We start from the raw sequence: 12,455 nt of genomic DNA on the forward strand, positions 1-12,455 counted from the left end.
TCTTCATTTAACACAGTGAATCTATTCATTCAGCTGGTGGGGAACAAAGTCAAAGCCAGAAGCCAAACCAAGACTGAGTGTGCTTAAATAAGAACATTCTAAACATGACTGTGGTTTACTTTAAGGCTGGAGGTATCCAGGATGCTGGCTGGATTTGAATTAGAAATCATTTTATACATTTTATCCCATCTTACAACATGTATTTCCTCTCCCATTTTGGATACATCTTGATATTCTCAGATTTCTCCAGCCCCATGATTGAGGAACAGTTGGTACCTAGTTATGGAGCCTCTTTCATGCTATTTATCTTTTGTTTTAGATACATATTATATAATCTCTCTCTAGCCAACCTGTGCATTCACATTTCCATATATAAAAATATTTGTTCCACTGATCAGGAAGAGGGAGATTGCACTAGTACACAAGTTCAGTGGATAAATGACTGTACCAATGAGATTTTACTAAATTAAAAAATTTAGATATTTAAGAGCAGGAGTTATTGTCCATGGCTGCATCTTAAAATAAACTTGTCAAGATTGTTCTTTAGTACTGGTGTTGCAGAATCATCTATAGAAACCAAGAAATCTAACCTGGATATTCAAAGGAACTTTTGTGCCTCATAAAAATAGAGGGGAGAAAATATGTAGCTATACATATGAAATCAATCCCAAAACTTTTGCTGAAAATTTTTGATTAAAAAAAAAATCAACAAACAGTGAGCAAGCAGGAATGGTGTTGTTAAAGCCATTGAAGGCCCTTAGGGTTCACTTCAGAGGCTTGTTTTTTGGTCCTACCCCTCACCACTAGAAGAGGGAAGAATGATTGACTCCTTGCGAGTTACTCATCTATCACAGAGCTCATGTTTCCTATCAGATGAAGAACAACTTCCTTCCAAACAACACACCATATGTCAATTTTCACTAAGAATTCTGCTTTCCTTCTCTTTGGGAGTGAAGTAATAGCTGTTAGATTGCTTTCCAACTTAGAAGGTCTGGACAGAACAGTTCATTTCATAGGGAGCCACTTCATCAGCCATCCAATGTGCCACATCCTGCTTACACAGTTTGGGGAAGGCCGGCTTCCTTCATTTGGATGGAGGGAGAGAACTATCATTTGTGCATGGTGCCATCTAGTGGTGTGGAATGCAATCTGCCCTGAGTTTAATATAAGTTGTTTGACAAAGGGAATGTGTACCTGTACAACTCAACAGGACCTTTTTAACAAATAGATGTGGGGATATTATCACTTCGAATGTGTAATTTTCTTATTCTCACAGTTTAACTTCAATCACCCATCTCAAAATTACATGTTGTTATGAGCCTAGTACATCATCAAGTCATTCATACGCATCATTATTTGCTTTCTTGTAACAGAAATACATAAAATCTGTATAAACGTCTTTGGAAGTTGTCATTTTTAACATTTATGGTTTTAACTGGGCTTTGTATATTTTAAATCTCCTCTCCTAATATTTATATTTGGAAATGTAAGAGTATCTGCTTAGAAAGAAATAAGTCTTATATATGCAAATAGGAACACTATGTCTAAAGGAAGAGAAATTGTGACTGTTGATCGAGAAGAAGCCTTTCTTCTGAATTTGGGATTTTAATGGCAGAGGTTTCATCCTGGTTTTATTTTCTTTTCACAACCCTAATTCAGATTTTCTTAAAGTGATCTGGAAGGAATAAAGTTGGATTCAATATTGGCAACTGGGCAGACCATGATGCGAGTATGTGTGACACCAAAGAACACACAGCTAACAGCCTTTCATGGACATCTTCCAAAATGGACACTCACCTGTGATGCTGGAACCCCCTTCTTACATGAGTGGTCCAAGCTCTTGGAGGGCAGAGCACTGTGGGGTGAAGTGCCCAACACTAAAATGCATCATCATTAGCCATTTTCATATTCGACCATCAAAGAACAGAGCCATTCTTTAGGGAAAAGTCATGGGGCCTGAGTTTAGGACACTCTGGAAACCAGGCATGAAGTAAAGGGTCTTTAAGGGCCTTTTCCTGTAAGTGAGGTATATTTATAACCAAATTATTCAAAGGGTAGGTAGACTCTAGACTTTTTTTCTGGAGAAGAGAAAACCAGGCTCTTGCTCTTGCCCTGAGTTTCTTCTTTTGTGTCTCTGTCAGGGACACAGCAGCTGTGCTCCTGGGTCATTCATGCTCTGTAATCCACACAAGAAGTGGGGAGCTGGGGAGATGCTCACATCTCCCCAGAATCCACAGGCCTTTGCTTCTAGAAGGCCTGGCCCCAGGATCAAACATAAACCTGTGTAAGAACTTCCAAGAGTGGATAATGAAGGTGGAAAGGCTTACTTGTTGAGTCTCAGTCTTCAAGCTGAATGTGAGTTTCAGCTTTTCATAAGCAGTTGTTCTGGACAGGGCACAAGTTTCATATGGAGACCTCAGTGCAAGTCCAAGGCCAATGAATGAAGGGAGTGCTGCAGAAACAGCTGAACTGAAATCAGGCTCCAGCCATCTTCTTTGAGAACAGAGAAGCCTTTGTAAATCAGAAATGCCATTGCTCAAAACCAATTATTTGTAAAGATGACCGTGGCCAATGACCATTAGATTTTATAGATCCAATAAGGAATATTTTTATTATTATCTCAAGCTAATAATTTTTTTAGCCTTTCGAGTGCCTCATAGGACCAACTATTATACTTTGTTTTTGTATTATTTTTATATTTTTTAAATGTACTAAGCTGATGTGACTGAAATCCTTAGAACTTTTCCTCTGTGCAATGAAATACTGTTTCTCTACCCTAAGAGATCTATTTGTATAATCTCTGGCTTTAATGATCACTTTGAAAGATTTCCTTTGCATCCCTAATGATTTTTTAATGAAATAAGGAATATGGGGAATAAGTATATTGTAACCAATGTTAATTTAAGCTTGTGTCCATGTAGGATAAGTAAGCCAAATGAAGTCATAATTATTTCCAAAATTCTGGCCTGAAAACCTATTTTTGAAAAGTGGAGAGATACTCTTGTATGTCATGGGTGGATTTTCTCTACAGATTAGGTCTAACAATGAACTTCCCTCCTGGTTCTTTCATCTTACTGGCCATGTGGCTGTTCACATTTCACTGTTGTCAGAAGAGTTCATGGCTCCTAGGTTTTCCAGTGGGCTTGGCCACTGCCTGTATTGATCTGTGGTGGGACATTAATGGGCTCGTTCAACCAAGTGTATTGTATGCCTTAGGCATGTTTCAGTGTGGTTGGGGAGGCATTACCAGGACAAACCCACAGGGCTCCACAAATGTATGAGCGCACAAAACCAAGCAATTCTCAGGGGCTGTTCCCCAGTCCTCTGCGTATTCACACACTTGCATACTCAAACCGATCTTTCCAGAAATTCTCAGAATGCGAAACTGGAAATCCCTGTAGAACATCACAGCAGTTAAGGCCCCACCAGTTGAATAGAAAACAAGGAAGCTGCCCCGAGGTAAAATCAGCTGCCCAACAGCCATTGTGTTACCCTACAACAGCAGCATTTTATCATACCACTTCAAATTTGTGCTTTAGCAAGGTTATCAAGTGCAGGTCATAACACTTCAGGCTCCCTTACAAATAAGTCTAAATCATGGGTCATCCTTGAGGCCTACTGGAGGAGGCACTATCAGGCCTGCTGTGGAGCCAGATGCCACTAACAGGGGTGGAGCACTCCCCGTTGTGGATTTTGGAACCTGAACTGTGTGCAGCTTTTACTGATCTGTACACTAGAGGTTGATCAGCTCTTGGCCTTGGATCCTCAGCACTATGGTAAGGCAACATCAAAAATCATGGCTTGAGTGTGTTCTAGATGTTAAAGCAAGCCTTGTTTTAAAATAGCATAAAAAATCTACAGCCAGTGGGAAATGCCTTTGCCCTTTTATATTCCTAAAGTCCTCAACGACATCTGTAAATGTAGAGATGTGACCTCAGTTGTATAGTCCTCCAGGCCTTGGGAAAGAAAAAAAAAGAGCAAGAATCAGGACGAGTTCATCAGGTGACTTGCCTTCTTCAGTCTTACCTAGACCTGCTGTTGACAGTGAAGCCCTCGCCCAGACAGAAGGCACTGGGCCCAGATGCAGGGAATATCATCACTGTGTGTGTGTTGGATGTCACAGTGTCGTCTGTGTTGAATGTTGAGCTGTAGCATGTGACTTCCTCTTTGCTCTTTCTAAAGATGACAACCAGGGTTTGTCAGAGAACAACTGGCAGCAGTCTGAGTTGGAGCGGCTGGCTCGTCCTCCTGTTGTCTTCTTTGGAACAGTTCAACCGCAGAAATGTCAGATTGAGGTTTTGTGCTTTGTCATTTTTTCTTTTTAAAGCAAAACAACACAACCTTGGCTTCTCAAATATGGAACACCTCTTTTGTTGTTGTGAAGTTTCCTCTTGCTGTATCTTCTATGCAATTCCTTTTCTAAAAAAAAAAAAAAAAAAAAAAAAAAAAAAAAAAAAAATTCCCTGGTGACAGAGGAGAGCTCTCTGGGCACTCTTGTCTGTCGCCCTGCTGTGTGGCAGAGGTGAGGGACACCAGCTCTGGGTGTGCCTCTTTCCTCTCTCTTACTGCCGCTCCTGACTTTTCCTGCAGTCCCCTTGGTTTGTAAATTGCCTGCATTTATTCCATCAGCCAACATGTACAAAATGTAAGAAAGAATTTTTAAACAGGTAATAAATTATATTTATAAGCAACAGAGTGCCTGCCTCCCTGGTTTCTTCATGACAAATGACTCCTTCGTATCAAGCATCATTATGTTTCTTTGGTAGGACCAAAGACCTCTGGATCCTGTGTGGATGGTAGTCACAACCTCCCTCAGTCACAGGATGACATTCTAAGACAGTGCTTCTTCAACATTGCTGTACATAGGCATCACCCCAGACTCAGAAACTAATGCCCAGGCCCTACCTCAAGAGATTCTGGTGTCATCAGTCTGGCTGCAGCCTGGGAACTGAGTTTGGAAAGTTCCCAGGTGATGCCAGTGAGCACTTGAGAATGAGAATGAGTGTCTTAGACCATCTGTGTCAAAATTTTCCTGGAGAACTTGCCAGTGGTGTCAGGTCCTACCCTCAGAGATCTGATTATAAATGGAGTTTATACACAATGACACTAACGGGAAATGAAAGGTTAACAGAAACTCCATGACATGGCTAAGAGCTGGAGCAAAATACCAGCAAAGGTGTTCAACTGGGAACAGATCTCCTAGTTGTTCCCTTAGGGAGCAAGCAGAAAACTCCAGGAGAGAGATGAAAAGCAGCTAGGAGACTGAGGAGTGGGAGCAATGGTCCCGCTTTCCTCCCTGGGAGAACTACTTCAAGAAGGGTCCTCAGCCTGGTTAGCCAATGTAGGCAGCTGCAGCAGGGCTGGGCAACTCTCATCCATGGGCCTCACGACAGCGACTTACCGTGGATTCAGTGGAGGCATCACAAATGTTTGTTCAGGGCCAAGGAAATAATGAAACTATGTAAACTGGAACCTGGGTAGAATCAATGGGAGGCCTGTGGCTGGAAGAATAAAAATTCAATTAAAAAGCAAACAAAAATTGTACAAAGAAAACACTTGGTAGCACCGTCTTGGCCCATTTTTGACCTCTCCTCTGGAGCTTCAGCAGCTGGGAATCCTGCTGAGAAAGCTGCTGCTCCCAGGAAAGCACACAAAGGCTTTCAAGGTCAAGTCAGGGGACCCAACTCCAGCCTGTCTCCAAGTTGAGGTCACTGGAAAGTTCTGAGAACTGACCACGCTCTCCATCCACCCTCTGTGCCTGCCTGTGGGTGCTAGGCAAAGAACTTTGCCCAGGCCCAGAGACAGGACAGCTGGATTATATCCCAATGTGGTTAGGAATCAGTGAGCAACCATTTCTGTTCTCCTGAGAGTGGGGGCATCTATACTTTGCCACTGTGACAGATGGGACAACCATGCCTGCCCCTGAAGTGACCCAAGAGAAGAAACTTTTTTCCTTGGCTGGGGTTTACTGTCTGCCTATGAGTCTAGAGAAGCATGGCTGTCTCAGCATGAAGTGGGGAGCAAAAAGGGTGGGAGGGGTGTTGCAATGGAAATCTCCAGGTGAAACTAATGTCAGGCAGTGTTTTGAGCACCTATCATGCACCTGGCATGGGGCTGTCACATACTTCATGTATCATCTCATGTTCCTCATAAGAGCCTTATAAGGTAGACGTAGGGATTTTTATCCCATTTTATAGGTGAGAGGGTTGCGGGTGCAAAGTTGTATACTTCTGCAGGATTCAGAAAGTGAACATGATGGGATCTGAACCAGGTCAGTCTGAACCCCAACTGTGAGTCACATTTCAGTTGGCAGGAATGAAGCTGTCAACATGGACAGCCAAAGGCCAACTTTTCAGTCCCCGATTACAGTTCATGATGCAAAACCTCCTACATGCTCCACCCCAAACAATTCTGTGCTTCCTCTCTCCTGATCCCATTTCCAATGGGTCCCCCTCAAAATCAAACTTCCCAACCTGCTCTCCAAGGTTCACGACCTTTGGAAAATCAGCCCTGATACTTTTGCTGCCCTTTGGCAGAGGAATAGTTTTTGAGGCCACAGCAGTAGCCTCGTTCTTCCACATTCCAAGGGCCTCACAGCTGTCAAGGAGGCAGGGTCTTTCTCATACCATTCTCCATCTGTAGATCATTACCCTTGCATAAAAACCACTCCATGCATTTCAGGCCAGTGGGCCCTACCACCTCACCTCCAGTTTCTGGCCCCACAAACTACCCACCCTTTTTTCCAAGGCCTTTGGACAATTCTGCCTCATATGCTCTTCTAATGACTGCCATCAGGGGAGCTTTGAAATCCACAAAGACAGCAAATCTAAAAGCCAGGCCTTGGGGTTCCTCTTTCATCACCAATAATCCTGTCCACTCACTAAATTCCTGAGATCCATTCCTGAGATCACACCCTTAGCCTGTCCTTAGTCTTGCTGGTCCCCCTTTGAAATCTTGATTCTGACCACAGCAGCTCTTTCAGAAGCCACCAATAAAGCTCCAACTCCACCAGGATTCCCTCCTCTGACTAGTTCCTTCCAGTCTATTAGCAGCCTCCTCTCTTTAATTCCTGCCTTCTGCAGACCATGTCACATGGCCCTTTGATGATAGTAATTCTTATTTTCCATGATGTGCTGCTGCCTGTGACTGAAAAACCCCAGTACTAAATTAAGCCAATCATTGCTGTCTCTGTGCCTGTATTTTGGGTTGCTGAAAAAAATAAAATAAAAATCACAAGCCACATAGAAAATGGGCACCATGAATCTGTAATAGAGCCAACAGCAATAGCTGGGTGCTTAGCTATGTTTGGTACAAGGATTATTTCATGTTCAGAACAACTCCACATGGTAGCTATTAATATTATTCTCACCTGCACAGGGAAGAAGGTGAGTCTTTGAGAAGTTCAGAACATGCCTAGTGTCACAGAGTTGGGAGAATGACTTAGCCTGAATTCACATACAGGCCGGCTGGTGGCCCAGAGACTGGGCTATGGTGTCACCCAGCATGACCTACCTCCACTGGCCCTTGGTCTTGCCCATACCTAGCTGGTTGTTTCTCTGGGAAGCTATCATTCTCCACAGTGCAATTTTAAACCTTCTTCACTCTCCTCAAACCACTGACGGCCCTGACTTTCCCCTTATTCTCAGCAGATGACTGTATTTCCTAATTACAGGGAAAATGGAAGCCATTGGGCCATTTCGCTTGTTCTCTTTCCACAAAATGTTCACACTTACCTGCATCTGCCGTCTTCCTTGCTTTCCTCCTGTTACAATGTGATATTTTCAAAAACAAAAAAAGACACAAATAACAGTCATATTTTCTCTAAGGGGAGAATGAAACCATTTTATTTAAGGGAATGTTAAAACAAAGCCATGTACAATTTGTAACAAATACAATACAATTGTTTGTTCCCTAGTCCTGAATAATTACAGTATATACAAATTCTTAAGGCACTGGTTCCCCTGAAGAACATAAATGAGTCTTCTTCTGAAACAGACAGATAACAAAACCCCTATATATTCCCAACTTTTCTCCCCCAAACATGGCATTGTTGTGTTTGTTTTGTGAGAGGAATACTTGCTAAACTAAATCGCTTTTGATGCTACTCCTTTCATTCCCACTGCTATGGGACAGTTTCCTGAGGAGATATTAGGACTGAACAAACTCAAGTGTGGAAGACTCTCCTCTCTCTGCCTTCCAAGGAGCCAGGAAGGGCCCCACATGAAATTCCAAAAGAAAACGCATGTCCCTAGGCCATTAATTAAGTACATGCTATACTTGACTACACACCAATTGAAATGCAGAATCCAAAAATTCCCTTTAAATAAAACCCCAGCATGTTTTCTAAGATTTCTTTTGGGGAATAAAAAGAATTGTCGTGAGTGACTTTTGAGCAGCGCTTCCAGGTCAAAGGCCGGTCTCCTCATACATGATGCTCAGAGCACTTCACTGGTGAGTTAACAATCTTATATGCTTTCATAAATAAATATTATGTTTCATTTAGTACTTTATCATCCATAATATTTTACTCTCTAATCCACATAATGGAGTTGTGCCAGACTCCAGACTGAACATAATATTTATATATACATCTATATTTATAATAATATGTACACACATACATAAGCTATAAACCTGAACGTCTTAGCATACAAAGCTTATCTAACAACTAATAATTTAGGATTCCTTTGGGACAGAGGGGTTAGAAGAAAATAAGCAATCAACTACATGACTGTCAGGTTCTCACTTGTTCAATTGAAAGACAAAACAAAATAATAATAATAAAAATAAAATTCACTTAGCTGCTAGAAATTTTAAAACTATAAAGGATTATTGGGAGCTGAGTAGGTAGTCTTCAAGAACAATTTAGTATTACCTAAGAAAAGTATATTTTGGTAAGATACCGAGGAAAAAAAATCTATTCATAAATAAATTCTTGTTTCATTGAAATACTATCATAGCTATGTGGGTATTTTTAAATATTTCAGGAATCATTTTCAAATTTTCATAGTAAATAAATCAGGTTGGGGATTATAAAGTAAGCTATCGGTTTTCCCCAAAGCAACCAAATGAACAACAAAGAAGAAATTTGGACACTATTTGAATTTCCTTCCATCCACTGGAACCCTAGAAATCTCGTTTACTTTTAAATCATAACCTCTCCACAAAATTTTCTCATTTGAAGTTATTCATGTTCAAGAAAAAGACAACACAGTTTTATCTAAGAGGTGAACCCAACCTCACTTACATTTAGGGAATCCCAAGAAAAAAACACTATGCTCTGCTTAACTGGCAAAAATGCTTACTTACTTGTTTGTAGATGATCTGATTAGAGGCACCAAAGTTTCTCTCCAAGGCTCAGGTGATCATCACACTTAGTTCTAACCTTGTATTCCTTCTAAACTATCACAAAAAATATAATTTGACACAACAGACACGAACCTTTACTTTGCTATTGAGGTTACTTTAATATCAGTAAGCAGCCTTCTGACTACAATTATATTTGGTACCAATTGTTTTTACTCCTAAGTTTTTTTCAAACTCAAGGATTCAGAAATTGTTCTGAGTGAAAAACAAAACGTTGCTATGAAGAAACCCAGGGAAATGAATGCAGAATGGAGAGTGCTGCATTTCTCATGAATTTCCTAAACCGAAAGCAGTCTCCCATGCACTCATTGCTTCAGAGTGTTCTCTGGATGAACAAGACACCAGCTGCAGGTCTACTTTAGAAGTGAGAAAAATATTTTCTCATTTTTCATGCAGCTGTCAATTTTTCAAAAATTTTCCATCCTTCAGTCACCCGCTGAAAATGCATTAGAAAACACTGCCCCCTGGAGTATTCTGGAAGGAATGTCTTTTTTAAACACCAAGGGGGAAGTGCTGACTTTTTTTTTTTTAACTAACTACTAAAGAAGCAAAGGAAAACCACTGTAAGGAAATGAAATGAAAAAAAAAATGAGAACAGTGTGCACAGTTTAAAACTAGAAGATTCTTGTTGCTAGGGAATATTGGCACTGTCGATGATTTTATTCCTATTGCTCAAAAGTTAAAATGGAGAAATATTTTACGCAAGTATTACAGAGCAGAAAAACAATAATAAATTAAGTAGTGAATTGAACATCACAAGAATAAAGTGAGCCAGTGATCTTAAGATGTGAAATGATCATTGAAGATGCCCATGTTAGAACCATATCTATTCTAGCATAATAAATCACAGCAGCCATAATATCTTGTGGTCTCCACTAACTCTCTTCTGCTATTCTATCTGAAGGTTATATTTATCTATTTTTAAATTAAAGTTTAATGAAATTAACCAGACAGATGCTTCCCCTCTATCTCTTAATTCAGATAAGAAAAAAGAACAAAAATAAACCATTCTTAACCATACAAAATAAGATGTGCATACTTCTTTCCTTGTGCTTCTGAGATAGGCTCCTTTGCACATATGAGAAACAAGTCATCTGCACCTTCAGCGTCCTCCCTACCTTACTGACATGTTCTTACAACACAATAGCAAATTATTTTAGAGTACCTTGTCTTTAACACAACTCATGGCCATTTTATTTAATATTGATCTTTCTATTTGAGAGATCAAAAGCATGCACAGGTCAATTCTCTGCACATGAGAAAAAGCTTTGCTTGTGTTTAATGAAAAGGAAGGGATTTCACCATGAAAGAACAGCCGAACACAATCAGAGACAGAAGTGGTTCTGAAGAACACCCATCAACACTTCTATTACAGACACATAAAACCTTCATTTGTTCCATGTTGTCTGAAGCTGCAAAAGGCCACCTGCAGGAATTCCAAAACATGTTCCCAGAAAGGTAGAACCTGTGCCCACGTGCATTCACATTGTTGTGGCAGCCCCAAATGCAGGGCTGGCCAAAGTGGTAGGAGGAGGCCAGGTTGGAGGTTATCTTAAGATGAGTTCCATTTTATGTTCTCCAATTTCACAGACTGTCTTTTGTTAGAGTGCAACATATTCTACCAATGGAAAAACATATATTTTAATTTACCTTCCAACACAGTTTCTGGGAAGAACTTTTGTTATCATTAAACTATAATAGTATAAACCTTAAAACATATACAATATTTGTTTTATTTTGGCAAAATTAAAGCATCTTTTTAAAAAAAATGGCAATCCCAACATACAGGGCTTTCTTAGAAAGCAACATGCATCGTATCTTGAATAAGTTACCCAAGCGGTTTCTCCCTCCTACAAACAGACACAGAGGAATCTGTGGTTCTGGGAACTTCTCTACTCTATGTCCAGGCTGCTCCCTGAGAGGTAAGGTCTGAACCCACCAAGAAGCAGGACAACATTCGAGGCTTGGACTGCAGATGCTTCTTTAACACCTTTTGCTCTGCCCAGAGCAGACGAGTATCTATTGGCCTTCGGCGGAGATGCTTCCTTTACCCTCATATCAGAGTTTAATGTCCTGAGACTCTGACATTTTGGCAAGTGTCTTCTTAACACGCAGGGCTGTCAGCCTTGATGCAGGATTGTGAGCCCAGCACTCTGTCATGAGTTTCCCCATCTGCCTTAGACACTGTGAAAAAGAGGAGGAATGTTGGAATAATGTTTAAGAAATATATTATCTGCAAAGCTGGCACTTGATATTTGTCTTTCAGTTTTGGGTTCATAAAATCTGAAAATAATTTTTAGATGTACCCTTAAAACTACATAGTAACAAAATTCCATTAAAATTCCTTCTTATGTAAAATGATAATCACTCAAAAAGATTTTCAGGTCTTTCTTGAAATAGGAGCAAGCAAATGTTTTGCTGATGGTACAGTACAGGGTCTATTTGAAGAAGTTTTGAATATTAAGCAAATATACAGACACCAAGGAAGTCTGTGTTCTATACCACACTCCCAGATTGTTTATAAACTTGATAAGTTTAAATATTTCATATAATTTTATAATATTCAAACAAACATGGTTATTCCTAAACCACAGTTGCCTGCTACGATATTAGCATCACACTGTACCACTTAACAAGATTAATGACCTGTGCACAGCATCACTAAAACTTTCTCCTGTGTTCTCCCATGCTACATCAATCATTGGTCTTCTTATTGAAAAGCACAATTTCACTTCATCAGAAATACTTAAGTGAAGGGATTCCAAATAACATTGACACCCATAACTACCTTTGAAATAATGTAACTCCAACATTTCAAAATGCTTTCTGCACAGTTCATTGGAAAACATTTATATTATTTATCATTTCAGTGACTACATGCAAAGCCAATAAAACAAAGATTATTTTTCTAAGAATTTTACACTGAACAATTAGTTCATAGATAGTACTCTGCCTGCTTGATTGCATGGGGTTTGGTTCAATTTTGATAAGAGTCTCTTTTATTTCTCTGGGTGTACTTCAAATTCATCTCCAATGTTCCAGCATGCTGGAGAACTCCAGGGCTTGGATGAGTCGAAGGCACAGTGAGT

The 12,455-nt window shown here is 40.1% G+C and overlaps 1 protein-coding gene across 9 annotated transcripts in view; it reads right to left on the reverse strand.

Moving 5' to 3' along the window:
* Positions 1–7,832: 7,832 nt before the first annotated feature.
* Positions 7,833–12,455, reverse strand: part of BMPR1B (bone morphogenetic protein receptor type 1B) — a 370,882-nt gene continuing 366,259 nt past the window's right edge. For all 9 annotated transcript variants that reach the window (XM_081303652.1, XM_081303655.1, XM_081303651.1 and 6 more), the window contains one exon: positions 7,833–11,550. In XM_081303652.1, coding sequence (XP_081159778.1) covers positions 11,425–11,550 — 126 coding nt within the window. In that variant the 3' untranslated portion in view covers positions 7,833–11,424. The remainder of the gene's footprint in view (positions 11,551–12,455) is intronic.

This window comes from Spermophilus citellus, assembly GCF_964194105.1.
Source record: "Spermophilus citellus genome assembly, chromosome: 8".
NCBI lineage: Eukaryota > Metazoa > Chordata > Mammalia > Rodentia > Sciuridae > Spermophilus > Spermophilus citellus.